This window comes from Prionailurus bengalensis, chromosome B1 (genome assembly GCF_016509475.1).
Source record: "Prionailurus bengalensis isolate Pbe53 chromosome B1, Fcat_Pben_1.1_paternal_pri, whole genome shotgun sequence".
In the NCBI taxonomy this organism is placed as follows: Eukaryota; Metazoa; Chordata; class Mammalia; order Carnivora; family Felidae; genus Prionailurus; species Prionailurus bengalensis.
The window spans coordinates 77223566-77242387 of record NC_057344.1 but is presented as its reverse complement, the minus strand read 5'-3'; the positions used below and the strand labels follow the sequence as shown (position 1 = coordinate 77242387).

The following is an 18822-nucleotide window of genomic DNA, read 5'->3' as shown; positions in this document are numbered from 1 at the left end:
CATACCATAAAATTTATTCATGTAAGTATACTACTCAATGATTTATTAATAAACTTCTAGAGTTGTGAGATTATCACCACAATGTACTTCAGAACATTTCACCACCACAAAAACTTGCCTTGTGACTAGTTAATCCCTGTTCCTATCCTTAGCTCTATGCAACTATCAATATGCTTTCTGTCTCTATAAACTTGCCTTTTCTGGACATTTCAGATAAATGGAATCCTACATCATGAAGTCTGCATCAGGCTTCTTCACTAACCATGTTTTTGAGATTTATCAATGTGGCAGCATGAGATTAGTAATTCATTTCTTTTGATTGCTGAATAGTATTCCAGCCTATGAGTATGGAATATACCACATTTTAAAAATCCATTCACCAGCTGATGGATATTTAAATTTTTTCCAGTTTTAGATTTTATTATTATTCTACTTTGTATTACTATGAATATTCACAAATATGTCTTTATATGAACATATGTTTTCATTTGGGGAGGGGGGGGGTTGTAGAATCCCAAGGGTGTAAATGCTGAGTTGTAAGTTGGGTTTAGTTTAACTTCTTAAGAATTTGCCAAATTAAAAAATAAATAAATAAATAAATTAATTAATTAATTAATTAATTAAAAGAAATTTGCCAAATTGTTTTCCATTTCAACAAGCAATATATGGAGTTCCAATTTTCCACATCTCTGCCAATACTTGCTATTGTATTTATTTTTTACTATAACCATTCCAGTGAGTGTAAAATGGTATCTTATTATAGTTTTAATGTGCATTGTTGAGCAACTTGTCATGGCTTATTAGCCAGTTGTGTACCTTCATTGGTGAAATGACTATTTAAATCTTTTCTTCCTGTATTCATTAAGGTTACTTATTGAGTTGTGAGAGTTCTGTATACATTCTGAATATACAAGATCTTTATAAGACACATTATGTACAAATATTTTCTCAGTCTATAGCTTCTCTTTTCATATACTTAGTGGTACCCTTTAAAGCACAACAGTTTTAAATTTTTATTATATCCAATTTCTCGATTTTATCTTTTATGGATTATGCTTTTGGTGTCAAATCTGATAACTCTTGGCCTACTCCAGGGTCATGAAGCTTTTCTCCTATATCATAAATTCTTTGGTACTAAAAAAAAATTAGTTTTAGCTCTTAAATATAGTTCTTTGACATACTTTGAGCTATTTTTTTTATGAATGCTGTGTGGTAAGTGTTGAAGTTCATTTTCTTGCATGTAACTATCCATTGTCTCAGCACTATTTAAAGATTATCCTTCCCTCACTGAATTGTATTAGCACCTTTGTTGAAAAATAACTGATCATAAATGCAGGGTTTATTTCTGTAGTCTCAATTTTATTTCATTGATTTATATGCCTATCTTTTTATAAACACCAGACCATATTGATCATTGTGGCTTTATAGTTAGTTTTTGTTTTGAAATCAGGTAGTGGGAGTCATCTAACTTTGTTCTTCTGTTTCAATAATTTGGTAATTCTAATCCACTGCATTTCAGCTTCTCGATATCTCCAAATAAGTATGCTAGATTTTGACAGGGATTGCACTGGATTAATAGATCTGAGAAAACTGACATCTTAATCATGCTGAATATCTTCTGATCCATAAATATGGAATGCCTCCGTTTATTTGATATGCCTTTAATTTCTATCAGCCATATTTTATAGTTTTAATTGTACAAATCTTACACTTCTTTTGTCATCCAGGAATAAAGACATTTTCCCCCCTTTCCAATCTGGATGCCTTTAACTGCTCCCTCCTTCTCTGCATTTCTTGCTGTACAGGCTGAAACCTCCAATATAATATTGATAGAAATGGTGAAAATGAGAGACATTCTAGCCTTCCTGATCTTAGGGAAAGCATTCAGTCTTTCAACATTAAGTGTTTCCCAAATACTATACTTTTCTCTTGAGCTCTAACTTCCCATTCAATATTTCAGTAGGGACATCTCTCAGGAGTTTCAATTTCAATAGATCTAAAACTAAACTTCTCATAATCTGTCCACCCACCTCCTCCCCACAACCCCAACCCCACCCTTAGGGAGATATATATATACAACTATTTCTTCTCCACTGTTCCCAATATCAGTAAGTGCCACTCAGCAGATTAAACTGAAACTTGGCAAAACATGCTGGACACCCCCTCTCTTACCCTCATTACCTACCTAATCTCTAAGTCATACAAACTGTATGTCCTCAAAATTTCTAAACAAGAATGTCTCTCTTCAACTGCACTATCAGCACCAAATATCACCTGGATTTTCACAATAAATTCCTGTCCCTGAACTGACCCTCTCTTCTCAAGATCACTAAATTCCAATGATATCTGCCTTCCAACACTCCTTAAAACATTCTTTTGTTTGCATATTTGTTTTTTAAGGAACTTCACCTTATTACAGGGCCTTTGCATATGCTATTCCCTCTTTCAAAGGTAAGCTTATTCTGTTCTTTCAAATCAAAACTTAAAAGTCACACAGGAAGATATTTCTGACTACCTAATCCAAAGCATCCCATCTCTATTCCACTAATCATACAACACCCTAATTATATCCCTCCTGTCACTTACACAATTATTTATTTTGTTTGCATATTTGTTAAAACATGCATGGGTAAGATGGTATCTATCTTGCACACTGCTAGATGACAGGCACACTCTAAGTTTTTAAGATCTATTTAAATTGCTAATTTAATCAATTAACCTACTTCTAGCTTCCATTAACTGTGGGAAATCATTAAGATTTCCCAAGTATGATAACACATATTAGTTGATGAATAAAGCTGTTTAGATAAAGAAATTTACTATGCCATTCTAAGGTTGTAAGGTTCATCCTGAACCTGAAATTCCTCACTAAATTATAAAACTATCTAATCAAAATCTTCACTGGCATTAAAAAGCAACTATTGCTATAATCTAGAAAGGCCAATTTTGGTGCCCTCTTTGCATAAGAGTTATACCCTGTGGTAGTTTTAAATATGTCCATAAATTCTTTGATACCTTCCTTCCACTTGAAGAAGTGGAGCTTTCCCCTTCTCTGGAGCCTGGGCTGTATTTAATGACTCATTTATGATAAACACAATGTAGCAGAATTAATATCCTACTCTACCTATCAAGGGTAGGTCACAAAAAGACATTGGGGCTTCTGACTCATTCTCTTTTGGATCACTTACTCTGGGAAAGTCAGCACCCATGTCATGCAAACATTCAAGCAGCCTATGAAAAGCAGACTTGATAAGACAGTTTTATTTCTTCTTTTCCAATCAAGATGATCAGTAGTTTCCTTTTTTCTGGTAACGCTTTCATGTGGGTTTGGAATTCATGTAACCCTGGCCTCATAGAATACCTTTAAAATATTATCCTTCTTTTCTATTTTCTGTAATAGTTTGTTTAGAAATGATATTTTTTCATCAAATGTTTTATAGAATTTGTCAACGAAACCATTTGAGCTAGGAATATTCTCTAGCTCAGAAGACCTTTAACTATAAATTCACTTTCCTCTGTAGAGGTATTAACGTTACCTATTTCTTAAGGAATCTGTCCATTTCATCTAACTTGTCTAAGTAGCACAGGTTTGTTCATAATATGTCAGTATTTTCCTTTTAATATCTATAGGATCTGTTGTGATATCCCCTCTTCCATTCTTGATGTTGGCACTTTGTGTCTTCTTCTTCTTCATAAGTCATATATATATATATATATATATATGTACATATATATATATATATATATATATATATACACACTACATTTATTAATCCTTTCAGAGAAACAACTTTTCATTGTATTGATTTTTCTTCACTGTTTCTGTTCATATTTGATTAATGTTCTGCTTTTATGTTTATGTTTTGTTTCAACCTACTTTGGTTTACATTTGATCCTCTTTTTCTAGTTTTTTCAGACAGAGGTTCAGCTGACTCAAAGCATTAATAATCATCATTACTATGAAACATACAGCAGAAGGTTATGCATTTAAAAACAAGTAAGAAAAAATATTAACACAGATTACTTTCCAAAGTTTTCTCATAAAACAGTACCTGGTTTGAGGCAACCCAAAACTGGTTCCAATACCAACACGAGGAAGATAGTTAACTACTTTCTTTACTGTTGCCGGGTCTGGGAAATTGAACATTACAGCAACTATGAAAAGTAATTTTTAAAAATTAGAACATGATACAGCTTCCTTTTTGGAAAACTAATTTCTTGGTCTAATAAATATTTACTCTTAGTTAAGGTATACAATTCTAGCCATATTACTTTTATTATAGTGCATATCAAGTTTTAGCATTAATTTTCCAGAGGTGATAGTCATTTTACTTACAAACTCCTGAACCATAAACAGTTTTCTCTAAATGCTGTCAGAAGTTCTAAAAATTGTTGTTGCACTAATGTGAAATGAAGCTGAGATTATCTAACTACAACTTTGAATTTACAAAATTGAATTTTAACAAGTTAAATATATGTATCTTTGAGTTTCTATAAATAAATATTTAAGGTCTTAAGTTTTATAATTAACAATCTAACACCAAGATTACAGATATAGGTGCTAAATTGTCACTTTTATTTATTTCCAATAATTAACAGTTTAAAAATTATTCTCTTTACAATGTTTATGTTTTTAATTTATATTTTCACATAAAATAGAATGACCTAAAGGAAAAACTTCTCTATAGATAATATTCAAATTTAAATGTCTTCTAATCATTTCTATTTCAATAATTACACATTTTGAGAATATCAAGAAACATATAAATATACATAAAAATATTCAGTATATAAATGTTAATTATAGTCATCTATAAATTTCCATCCTTAAGAAATATGAAAATAAGAAAGTCAAAATCAGGAGAGAAAAGTTCGAAGATATCAAATTGGATAGTCTTAAAATTTTAACTACATTAATTGCAATATCATGACCATATATAAGCTTGAAATAAGTACTCATCTAGAAAACGATCCTTATTCTCTACCTAGCTTAAAAAAATTCACTCCAAAAAAAATTTGTCAATTTGGTATAGCTTTGAATACTGACATTACCAAGAAGTTTCAGGTAAAGAAAATACATGGTCATTCACTAAGTATCTAAAACATATTTGGAACTGACATATACATATCCAACATATCTTTTTAATATGCCATCCTTACATACCCATTATTACATTGAATATAGGGAAAACAACAACAACAAAATTAACATTAGGTTATGGCAGATAATCCAAGGCCATGGGGGAAAGGGAAAAGAAAAACACACATACAATAGTAAGGATGCATAAGAAATTTTAAAGGAGAAAAATGAATGAGGATGAGCAAGTAATAAATATTGTAATACTGAAACAAAATCTCTTTGGGACAGCAAGAATGTAGGCTGAACTAAAGCATGAAACATTCACTTGGTTATTTGCCTGAAAAAATAATGTTCACATTACGAAGAAGAGGTATGTATAGAAGAGGAGACCAAATAGGGAAGGGAAAAACATCTTTACCTAAAGAAATTTGTATTCTAAAGACACATGATTCCATAGAGGGAAAATAATGTGTGCATGGAATATACATTATTATGTGTAGACTTTTTTAAACGACAACTTGTAGATTATAGAAAGAGAAAATAAAACTTTAATCTACTTATGTATAAGGAGTAAGCACAGGAAGTCACTAGGCTTTATATTATTTTCCCTTGTATGCCTCCACTCATACCCAACAATGCTTTTACTTCAAGTTCACCTTGTCTCTCCTTCTTGTCTTAATGAATTTTACCAAGTTCCATTTTAAACCCACAAATTGAATTTTAGTTCTTTCAAGAATGATGTAATACAAAGCAACCAGGACACTTGAGTACCATTTTCTGATGGTCCCTTTATAAATGGCAATAGATTAGACAAAAGATTGAATAAATATATGAATCATTTGATTACCCTCTCCCCTTTCTAAATGCATCTACCTTCCAGGAGGAGTTTAAGCATCAGAGCAATATTGAGAATACCAAAACTCTTCAACTGATTAAATGGTTAGTTATTCACCATATTTAGAAAATTTTGCACTAATCTATGATATGGCCAAAAAACTAAAATTACTACAAATAATTCTAAGAATGATCAAGGGGGAAAAACCCATGAAGATGCATGTGGTTCAAAAAACGAGGTCAGTATGACAGAGATTAGACTACAAATCACTACCTAACTGGGAACTATATGGTATGTTCAAAAATGAAATCTGAAAGAGGTGGAGGTTAGCTTTATAACAATTTACTTCTGAAACATATTACCTCTGTTTGCCATAAAGATCTCCAGGGCTGTATTTTGCAAAAGATAACGACGAGAAAAGATTGATCGTATCTCTGTGAACAGCCATTTTCCATGCAACCCTTCTGTATATGCCAGGATCTAGTGAGAAAAAAAATAAGCCCAAGTAAGTAACAGCAGTTGAATTTTTTTCTTGTTGTTTTTCCTCTTGAATAAAATAGAAAAGACCCTATTAAGAAAAATAATTTCTAAATATTGAAAAAACAGATACTGAAACAATCTGGAGGGAAACTAAGAAAACATCTTGCAATGTATGGAAAGGAAGCTTAATGAAAAAGTAGAGGAAAATTATAAAACATTTACTTACAAATATATTTTGAGCTTTTAAAAGCAGTGATGTAATCCTATTTATTGTTTTTCAGGAAATACACATTGCATTATTTAGTGACTGAGTTTTGAATCATTTTATGGAAAGTAAAGTTTTAGATAAAACCTTAAAAAGAAGGAAGACCTCAAAAGAATACCTTATATGCTTACAGATCACATATACAATTCAGTTTCACATAATAATGATTTTAGAGTAACCAGAAATATTTTTTATGTATATGAGGGTTTTTCTTTTAGGTAGAGTTGAAACACAATGTTGCACTGGTTTCAGGCATACAACGTAGTGATTTAACAAGTTTATACATTATGCTATATGTTTACCACAAGGGTAGCTACCGTCTACCCCGTTATATTGCTATTACAGTATCACTGACTATATTCCTTATGCTGTGCCTTTTACTGCAAGCCTGTATCTCCCTATCCCCTTTACCAATTTTGCCCAACCCCCCACCACCCTTGACCTCTGGTAACCATCAGTTTGTTCTCTGTGTTTATAGGTCTGATTATGTCTTTTATTTATTAATTTGTTTTCTGTTTTCTTTTTTTTTTTAGATTCTACTGCAGAAGTACCTTTAACATACTTTAAAATATATATCTACAGTAAATCCTAAGAGTTCTTATTTCAAGGAGAAATTTCCCCCCCTTTTTGTTCTATTTTCTAAAAATTTATCTATATGAGGGGAGCCTGGCTGGCTCCATCAGTTGGGCGTTTGATTCTTGATTTCAGCTTAGGTCATGATCTTCTGGTTCATGTGATTGAGCCCCATGTTGGGCTCTATGCTGAGCGTGGAGCATGCTTGAGATTCTCTTTCTCCCTCTCTCTCTTTGCCCCTCCCCCACTCTCTCGCTTAAAATAAACAAATAAACGTTTTAAAAATGTGTAAAAAAATTTTTTAAATTGTATCTATATGAGAAGATGCATGAACATATTGTGGCAATCACTTCACAATATATATAAACCAAACCATCATGCTGTATGCCTTAAGCTTATACAGTGATGTATGTCAATTCTTTTTCAATAAAATGAAAATATATATATATATTTCATTTCATAGCTTTAAAAAAATCACACTTTTAAGGTCACTATTAAAGGCAACAGTCACTCATTCACAAAGCACAAAGACTGACTGTATAAGAGGTTAAGTATCATTTTGTCAGCTAGGCTAAACACAAACCTGCAAATGAACTCAACATAATCTCTCTATGGAGTAGGTGGTTGTCAGAGTAACTTGTTACAATTCTTGTCATCCCATGTGACAGACGCAATAGCTTAGAATGCTTTGCCAACTCAGAGTAATCCTGTCTTTAGTCCTAAGCCACTTTGTTGCTTTGTTATTCAAGTTTTTTCTTTTAAAAAGTTCATTTCAAAAGCTTAATTATGAAGGTGTTAAAGGAAAACCAGATGTGGAATTTCTCCACACCAGTACTTCACCTAATATTAATTTAATAAAGAAAATGAGACATATTTACTATCAAGATGTGATGAAAATCCATGAAAGCAAAGTAAACAATTAAACTATATCTCTCAAAAGTAACCACCACTAAACAATACAAATAGAATGACATGTGATTATGATACTGCTTTGGAGGGACAAAGACAGGATAAACAAGGAAAGGAAAAATAATTAATAATAAGAATTTATCCTATGAAAACTTTCTTTTCTATTTTTATTTCTATTTTCTAGATCTTAACTGCAAACAGATCTATATTCCTCAATGAAAAATGCAATAATGGGCAAAAAGCATGTACTTTGATTTTTCTAAAAATTATATTTCTGGCACCAAAGGATTTAAAAATGAAAGAACAATTCCAAGTCTCAATGTTTTTTGAAAAACAAAACAAAAATTCTAAGAACCAAACAACAAATCAAACTTTCTTTCAGTTTTAAAATTGGTGATATGGAAATCTACTTTCACATAGCCAATACCTGTGTAAGTAAGAGCAAAAGAAGTAAACAGGAAAAGAGAGAACAAAGCTGTAGGTATTACTCTCAAGATTTTCTGAAAGCAGAGGTTGCATGTACCTCTTTCCCTCACCATAACCAGCAGGTTTAAACCTCCAGAGTCTATAGTGTTCTCCTACTTGGTTTCTCTTCTGATCTTACTTCTAGAGTCTACTATGACCAGAGGAGCCAAAGAAAAAATATTTTTTAAAAAAGTTTAAACTACAAATTAGATCACATGCATTTAATAACCATCCAGTGGCTTTGCACTACATGTATAATAAACATGGAAGCTCTTTATAATTGTTTATAAAGTCTTACATCTGGGACTTACTGATGAGCCCAATTCATTCTTCTTTGAGGCCTTTTATTTATTGTCTCCTCTGATGTGAATGTTCTTCCCTCAAATCTTCACATGACTGGCTTATTCTTACATTAGATTCTTGCTTCAATGTTACCTCCTTAGAGAAGCCACTGGATCTAAACCTCACTGCCTCCATAACCACCTCTTGCCCCCCCAAACTCACCATATTGCCTTCACAACATTTATCATTACATGAAATTATAGTATCTGCTTGCTTCTCTATTGCCTCTATTTAGCACTGGAATCTAAGTTCTACTAGAACAAATACTTAAGTATAGTCTGTTTCCATTTTCTAGAACAACGTCTGGCACAAAGTAGATGTTTCTGAATGATTACATGAGTCAATCAATGGCAACCTAACCTCCATATATGGCCCCAATACACTTCATTTTAATATTATAACAAAATTTCAAGTAATTTAAAATGCCTTAAAAATGGAGATTTACATTATTATTCAGATTAGTTTCTCGGGAAAAACTGGGGCATCTGTCAAACCTAGGTCTATCTGTCACATGGTAACAAATGATACACACTCACCATTTTGGCACAGTCTCCACTCATTCACTCATTTACTATTATCTGTCTAGTTCCCATTGGCATTTGAATTTGCCATCTTGGACCTATCAAATAGTAGACAATTCAGGGGCGCCTGGGTGGCGCAGTCGGTTAAGCGTCCGACTTCAGCCAGGTCACGATCTCGCGGTCCGGGAGTTCGAGCCCCGCGTCAGGCTCTGGGCTGATGGCTCAGAGCCTGGAGCCTGTTTCCGATTCTGTGTCTCCCTCTCTCTCTGCCCCTCCCCCATTCATGCTCTGTCTCTCTCTGTCCCAAAAATAAATAAACGTTGAAAAAAAAATTAAAAAAAAAAAAAACAAATAGTAGACAATTCAATATATGTTCTTTAACACTTTATACCCCAATCTATCCAATATTACTAAGGAAAATGAGAGTCAGAAAAATTATATAGTTAATACAAAGTCCCTCAAAGCTAGTGGCAGAGTCTGGCCTACTCCCAGATTCTCTAATCCAAAAGTACAGAGCTTACATATATATACTACATTGTCACATTTCTAAAAAGGGGCTTAAAATTTTGTTAAACTAGAACTCAGTCCATCAGAATTTTAAAGAACTACATTTGTCTTCCTGTACTTGGGTTATAGGTGAAAAAGGAAAGAAAACAAATAACAAGGGCTCTTCTAAGGTCTATGATATGCTATGAAAAGAACACATTCATATGAAAATTCTACCTTTTATATCTCTAAAGCTATATAAGAAGACCTGCTGCTCATAATGGTGACGTCAGTCATTGTAAGATCATGGTCATGCAACTAAACATTTAATTATATTCTAGGATACTTCAATTATTAACAGAAATAAATATACTAAAATACTATTATAAGATTGTAATGTACTGAAAATTTTTCAATTAATAAAAAATTCAATTTATATCCCATTGCTTTAAGCAATATAGTCATTTAATAATCTACTTGAAGTGGTATGCTTCTTTAAAATGCTTTACGGGGGCGCCTGGGTGGCGCAGTCGGTTAAGCGTCCGACTTCAGCCAGGTCACGATCTCGCGGTCCGTGAGTTCGAGCCCCGCGTCAGGCTCTGGGCTGATGGCTCAGAGCCTGGAGCCTGTTTCCGATTCTGTGTCTCCCTCTCTCTCTGCCCCTCCCCCGTTCATGCTCTGTCTCTCTCTGTCCCAAAAATAAATAAATGTTGAAAAAAAAATTTTTTTTTAAAAAAATAAAATGCTTTACGACCAAATCAAACAAATTCACAACTGCAGAAAATGACATAAGCCCCATGTACCCAATAGTCAAATCCTAACTTTATGCCACATTACTGCATGTATTTAAAAATTAAGGGGCGCTGGGTAACTCAGTCAGTTAGGCATCTGACTTTGGCTCAGGTCATGATCTCGTGGCCCACGAGTTCGAGCCCCTGTCGGGCTCTGTGCTGACAGCTCAGAGCCTGCAGCCTGCTTCAGATTCTGTCTCCCTCTCTCTCTGCCCCTCCCCCACTCGCACTGTTTCTGTCTCCCTCTCTCTCAAAAATAAACATTTAAAAAATTTTTTAATTAATAAAGCTTTTTAGATAGTACTGAAATTCCCATAAATAACCTTCCTGATACCATTTTCCTCCTTTGTAAGAGTCAATCACTGCCCTTGTTTTAAGGTTTATCATTCCTATGTCAGTTTTTATACTGTTAGTACATATATATCCATACATAATATCCAGCATTGTTTTCTATGTTTTCAAACCCATATTGAATGCAAGCCAGTAATGTGCTTTCAAAATTAAATATAAGCAGGTCTATTGTGTTAAAACTCAGAGAAAGAGAAACAGAAAGAGACACAGACAAAATTATTTAAAATTGCCAAAAATATCAAACATTGAAATCACACATGAAAACTAGCCTGACTCCAAGAAGAGTTAACAAATGAAATTCTATACTTACGGTCAAGATGGCGGGTTTAAAATAGAAACAAAAAATCTTTTAACTAACAGAATTAGTAGCTGAAATTGATACAATAACATTTCTTTAAAGTATTCATTAGGAAAAGGTGTCAGTACTGAAATGCAGCTGAGGCCTAGCTAAGCAAGAGGTTTATTTCTTATTGGAATAGTATATTCCTGGTCCGAGGCTTCACTTCAAAGTCTCTAGAGTTCAATTAAAACTGGATTAGGTAGAAGCAGACCCTTCTTTGGGACTTTCTGTTCACTGAAACTCTACATACACTGACAGCACCCTAGACAGAGGTCTAGGCCTCCAATGAATCAGTTGCTATGGAAACTGTATCATTACCATTGCGCTGCAGTTATGACCCCCAATCTAAAATAGCTTGAAAGCTTAAGCTCACAGCACTCTTTGAATGTTTACCACCTTGTTTTAATATGGTTAGGATTAATAGTAGAAGTAAATTCACATTTCTTTTTTTTAAATAATTTGTTCAACAAAGATGATTTATTAGTTAAATGTTGAGGTAAGAGAGTTAGAGAGGAAAGAGAAATCGATATTTAATTTTAAATATACACAAATACACACACACGTGTGTATATAACATTTCTTTACATTAAAATTATCAAACTCATATTCTTTAAAATTGTTATCTGAAAACTGTGCCTTCTGAAAAGGGATATATTATTTTCCCCAAATAATACACACAATGCTTTCTTCTATCTTTCAAATAGTATACTGTGAATACATATGAAAATTTCTTCACCCTGTTGCATTTATTAGCTTGAAAGCAAATAATTTTTTCACTTTCTCTTTAATCATTCATTTTGAAAAGCTTATGAATTTATCCATATAAAACTTTCCTCTAATTGCTCATCCTCAAGAGAGAACAAAACAGAAACATATTTATTGCCCAAATGCATAATACTTTTATGGACTATCAAGCTTTAGAAATTTTTAAATTCTACATATAAAGCTGTAGTTGCTTCACTCAAGTAAAATAAAAGGTTTGGTTTTCAAAAACTATACAAACTATCCTCAATTTAAAATGTTTTGAAACAATTTTAAACGCGAAAATATTAAAAAGTGATAAAATGTTTTACCTCAAAAATAAATATTTACATGGGTGTCTGCATATATAGAATCAGTAAACGACTTTAAAATACTATTCTTTCTAATGTTTAAGACTAGCTTTGCGTAAACTAGTCCCAAATATCTGTCAATTTTTGGAAAGGTCTTACTCATTGAGACAATTCCATATTGATTTCTGAATAATGTGATTAAAGAGTAAAATTGGACAATATATATGTCACCAAGAATACTTAAAATTTCATAACAAAACCATTTCCAAACTATATAGATATACTTAACATCAAGAAAAATGTTTGAAACTTAACATACAAAATACAAACTACCCATGCCATCAATTAAGCTATAACACCAATGGAAGGAAAGCCTAGAAACTATTCATATCCCATTTTCTTGAAACAGGATTATAAATTAGTTACAAAGATTATATCTTAATATGGGAAAACAGTAAATATCTGAAATACATTTAAAATGAAAGCACATATTGAAAAAATTCTAATAGCAGCTCATTTCTAGATATATGTACAAATATGTTTTATTTATAATAATCGTCATTTTAACAAACTCATGGAAGTAATTTTAATCAAGTATTTTAAAGTTGTACCATTGTATTATTTACACAATTTTTGGATTTTGCTGCATATAATTTTCTCTGAAACTTGGTATCAAAGCATAGCACTCAAGAATTTATTCACAAATTTAGCATTTATTATTCTAATAATATTGAATTCTATTTGGCTTATGGATTTACTTCATCACCAACCATATAACTTTTATGTTTTCAAAGATATATTCTTAAAGTAAAACTCAGAGGTCTTTCTTGAATTTAAAAATATAGTTGACTCTGGTTGAAACTTTACAATATTACTTTTGTTATTAAATATATACCCATGAACACACAGAATGTGTCCAAACTTTGAAAAGAATAATGATAACAATAATACAAAAGTTATGAATATGAAAGAAAATTACCTTTTAAATTAATTATGAGTTATTTTTTTCCTTCTACATAGTAAATTTCTTCCTTTTGCTTACTAGGTACTATGATGTAGTACAGTATTCTCCTTAGCATTTTCATGGGTGACAAATTCAATTAAACATATTCATTACTCTAATGTTCTACTTGGCAGTTTAGTCAGTATGAAAAATTAAAAATATATAAATAAAATGCTACGTGACCTCTGTATTGATTGGGCTAAAATGGTTTTAGCCTGGGTGTGGATGATGGGGCAGCTGGGAGGGGCAAGAGGGGAGCACACAAACACATACACTCTTATGTTTTCTCTTCCAATTACTGAGGGAGATGATAAAACCACAGCAAATGATGTATCAGCTCATTTTATCTTATCGCTTTGGGGCTAGGTGACAATGAAGTTCATATTTCACTGGCTCCCATTGAAGATTGTGAAAATTACTTGCCCTCATGACCTGAAATTTCACTAGAAGACAGAAATTTCTCTTCTGCAAAGTAATGCAATTTTTCAGATGTCAACCTTTAGCCCAGCTTTAAAAATTAATTTCATTTATATTAACCAATGATATTGATATTTTCACAGCATGCTCTTTGATACATGAAGCACTGACTAGCAAATTGATGTTGCTTTAGATGGGCAAAACTATTTTATTTTAAGCTGCTATGGCAGACAGATTTATGGCAAACTGAAATTCCTATTTCATAATTTAATATTTGTGCTGGAGTGATGCACCTTTAAGCCCCCAGCCTGTAAATAATTCAGACTCCTTAGTTGGTTCTGTTTTATTTTCAATATTCTTCAGCTTAAAAATAATTTGCATACTAAATGACATATCATAAAAGCCATCTCTTATTGAACACTTAATATATATCTTAATGAGTCAAAAGCCAAATGTGATCATGTAGAAACAGAACAAAGAAGGTATTTATATATCATCCAACTAATATTTAATTTAATTTTTAAAACATAAATATATCTGTATCTGATTATTTTTGAAAGAAGTATCCAAAATACACCAAAAAAAGCATATTAAGGAACATGAATGTATCTTACTTCATTTTTCTAACAGCACATGAGGTAAAGAGCTAGGCATTACATTTTCAGAAAAAGAGTAGAATAAACTTAGATAACTATCTGAATTAAAATAGAGATATTTGGGTTGGAGATACATTTTAAATACAAACATAATTTTTAAAAAGCCATAATGTCAATTTTATCATGAAGAAGCTATAGAAATGTTCTATCTGATTGTAGTATGAGATAGAGAAATACTATTAAAAAAATTTCAATATTTGTAGTAGTAAAAAGGTTACTAAAAGATATACAGTCCAGAATCTTAGCAAGGATTATTACCTTTATCTAGTAGAGTTTTGCTAACTAACATAATGTCGTGAGAGGACAATCATTACCACCAATACGTTGTCATTTTATCAGTAAATTAAACAAATATGCATAAATTTATGCATTAATCTATACTCTTAGAGAAAGGCCAAGAAAAACATTTCCCAAATTTAGCTATTTTGTCCCTAAAATGATTCTTAATGTTGTTCTGGCCAATTTTCTATCCTCAAAATCACTTTTGCATTTTTTTATGCTAACAATGTGCAAGTTGTTTTTGCTGAAAAATACTTATATTTAACTTTTCCTTACATCAATGATATGGGAGAAATAGTGATATGAATTATACTTTATGTATACTTTACATATACTATTTGTGTATACTTTTTTAATGTTTTTATTTATTTTTGAAGGAGAGAGAGAGAGAGAGAGAGACAGAGCACGAGTGGGGGGAGGAGCAGAGAGAGAGGGAGACACAGAATTCAAAGCAGGCTCCAGGCTCTAAGCTGTCAGTGCAGAGCATGATGTGGGGCTCCAACACACGAACCGTGAGATCATGACCTGAGCCGAAGTCGGACATCCAACCGACTGAGCCACCCAGGTGTCCCACTTTTTGTGTATACTTTATGTATTAGTCATGTCTCAAAAACTTAAGAGAATAACATGCTATAGTCATTAAATTCAGGCTATAAAGTAACATTCCCTATTATTCCACACACTGACCCTTTAAGGTCAGGAGCTTTCTGTGTCTCAACAAAAAGCTAAATTTAAATCAGCACTAATAAAAGCCTTTCTAATTTTAGATATATTGGAATGTTCTATAACACACATTTCTTTTTTTTTTTTTTTTTGAGAGAGAGAGAGAGAGAGAGAGAGAGAGAGAAAGAGAGAAAGCAAGCACGGAAGCAGGGGAGAGGAGCAGAGGGACAGGGAGAGAGAAAGGGAAAGAGAACGAGAGAGAGGGAGGGTGGGGAGGGAGAGAGAGGGAGAGAGGAAGGGAGAGAGGGAGGGAGGGAGGGAGGGAGGGAGGGAGGGAGGGAGAGAGAGAGAGAAAGAGAGAGAGAGAGAGAGAGAGAGAGAGAGAGAGAGAGAGAGAATCTTAAGCAGGCTCCACACTGGACCCGGGGCTCAATCCCACGACCCTGATAGCATGACCTGAGCTGAAATCCAAAGAGTTGGGAGCTCAACTGACTGAGCCACCCAGGCACCTCTATAAAATATATATATAATATTATATATTTATATATTATATATTTATTATATATTATATATATTTATTATATATTTATATATTTCTAAAGTTTATTTTGAGAGTGTACGTGTGCATGAGCAGGGGAAAAGCAGAGAAAGAAAGGGAGAGAGAGTCTCAAGCAGGCTCTGCACTGTCAGCACAGAGTCCAGGGTGGGACTCGAACTCACCAACCTGTGAGATCATGACCTGAGCTGAAATCAAGAGTCGAATACTCAACTGACTGAGCCACCCAGGTGCCCCTACAATATCTATTTTTAAAACAATCAAAAGTCACAAACTATTTTTCTTCTCAATGCCAATTCCTACTTTATGAACTCAGTCTCAATCTCAAATTGGTATCAAAAGCCCTCCCTAGATACATGAATTAAATCTTCAAGTTAGAGGCACCTGGGTGGCTCAGTCGGTTAAGCATCCATTTTTGGTTCAGGTCATGATATCACAGCTTGTGGGTTAATGCCCTGCATAGGGCTCTGTGCTGACAGCTGGGAGCCTGAAGCCTGCTTTGGTTTCTGTGTCTCCCTCTCTTTCTGCCCCTCCCTGACTCATACTCTGTCTCTCCCAAAAAATAAATAAAATTTTTTAAAAAATTAAATCTTCAAGTCAGAAGTAATATCAGCCTGTAGCTAGACTACATATCTCTTTGTAGCAGGTACAATACGATTCAACCACTAGAAGTTTCTCTGGTCGGGGTGCCTGGGTGGCTCAGTCGGTTAAGCACCCAACTTTGGCTCAGGTCAAGATCTCGTGGTTCATGGGTTCGAGCCCTGTGTCAGGATCTGTGCTGACAGCTTGGAGCCTGGAGCCTGCTTTAGATGCTGTGTCTCCCTCTCTCTCTACCCCTCCCCCACTCAGGGTCTCAAATATAAATAAACATTAAACTCAAAATAAATAAACTCAAAAATAAATAAATGTTAAAAAAAAGTTTTAAAATAAAGTTTCTCTGGTGAGTAAGTTATTTAAAGTAATTAAAGGGAAAATCTTTATCTTCAATAAATTTGCTTTTATTCTTCAAACAGCAAAAAGCAGAAATAAAATGCAAAATGGAAAAGAAAAAGTTACGAAGAACTTAATGCTAACATCCTCAAATCCCCAGGACACTTTTCTCCTAATTAAAGGGAAATACTTTTCCACTTTATTATATATATATATATTATATATTATATATATATAATATATAATATATATATTTATTTTCCTATATATATTTATATATATTTATTTAGCTTTCCTATTAATCACTCAATTTGTTAGCTAGAGTCAGTTATAAATGAGTAGTACATGTTCCTATTTACTCCATAATAGAGCAAAAACTAAATATTATGCCCATATTCAGCTTCAGATATAGTCTTCCAAAAAGCTATTTTCTTAAAGAACTTAGTATATTACACAGAACTTTATGAATACAACTTAAATGAGATTTGGGGTTAACCTGATTCCACTGTGTAACTTAATAGTGCATACCCTCTCCAGACTGGAGTTCCTACTTGACGGAGTTCTTTGAGGCTAGGCCACTGATCTTAGGTGTCTTTCTTTTCTATTCCATTCCATTCTACTCCATTCTATCCTATCCTATCCTATCCTATCCTATCCTATCCTACTCTACTCTATTCACAACACCTAGCACAGTGCCAAAAATATAGAAGACAATGACTAGTGGATAGAGCGCCAGTCCAACCTCACAAACTATATACAATATAAGATTCTAGGACACATGAACAAAAACATAGCAGAAAGAAAAAGGGGTGGAAAAATGAAATGTAAAACTACAACACAGCATTTTTAAAAACTGAAATCCTAGGGTCAGAGTATTTAACTTCTGATCAAGATAAAGTAACAGACTGAATTTACCCTTATACACAAACAATATTTAAAACAGATGTATGGAAAAAATTGTTTCAAGACAGTAAACATCAAGAATGAAAGACAGTGGTCCTTGAGAGATAAGAAATGGCGAGAGGTGCAAAAAAACAGAGCTCCTGTGATCTGTAGTCTTTAGCTGAGTACTTAACAACCCATGTGTTTAAACAACAACAACAACGACAACAACCTGAGGCCAGGAAAAGAATTATCCCCCTAAATTACAAGGAACAACACCCAGAGATCAAATGCCTAAATACATACATACATACATACATACATACAGTCTCATAGTTCATGGAGTCCTGGGTAAAGTACTCAGAAGGTTTTACCTTACCAGTGGGGAAAAATTAGCTATAAACGAAATGGTGCTCTGCTCTGGTCCTACCTAACAAACTTTAAAAGCAAGATCCAGATAGATCAAACTATTTCTAAGTACTTAACTGTATCACAAAACAATGGATTAAAATATCTAATATAACAAGGTAAAAATCACCACAGCTGGTATTTATTTCAAAATTACCAGGCCTACCAAAAATAATCAGGAAAATATGACCCATAATGAAGAGCAAAATTAATTAAAAATGACCCAGAAATGACCCAGATGACAGAATTATCAGAAAAAGGATATCAAAGGGCACCTGGGTGGCTCAGTAGGTTAAGCATCCAGCTCTTGGTTTCGGCTCAGATCATAATCTAAACCAGGTCATGATCTCACAGTTTGTGAGTTCGAGCCCCACATGGGGCTTTGCACTGACAGTGTGGAGCCTGCTTGGGACTCTCACTCTCCCCCTCTCTCTCTCTCTGCCCCTCCTCTGCTTACTCTGTCTCTCTCTCTCCAAAAAGAAAAAAAAAAGAATATCAAATCAGATAATGTAGATTTTAAAGCAAAAATATTACTAGG

At 33.3% G+C, this 18822-nt stretch overlaps 1 protein-coding gene across 8 annotated transcripts in view; it reads right to left on the bottom strand.

Moving 5' to 3' along the window:
• LRBA (LPS responsive beige-like anchor protein) overlaps positions 1-18822 on the bottom strand; it is a 786930-nt gene that overhangs the window by 201159 nt on the left and 566949 nt on the right. For all 8 annotated transcript variants that reach the window (XM_043567604.1, XM_043567611.1, XM_043567619.1 and 5 more), the window contains exons 41-42: positions 6278-6395; positions 4053-4155 (exon numbers count right to left, since the gene is read on the bottom strand). In XM_043567604.1, the coding sequence (XP_043423539.1) occupies positions 4053-4155; positions 6278-6395 (221 nt within the window). The remainder of the gene's footprint in view (positions 1-4052; positions 4156-6277; positions 6396-18822) is intronic.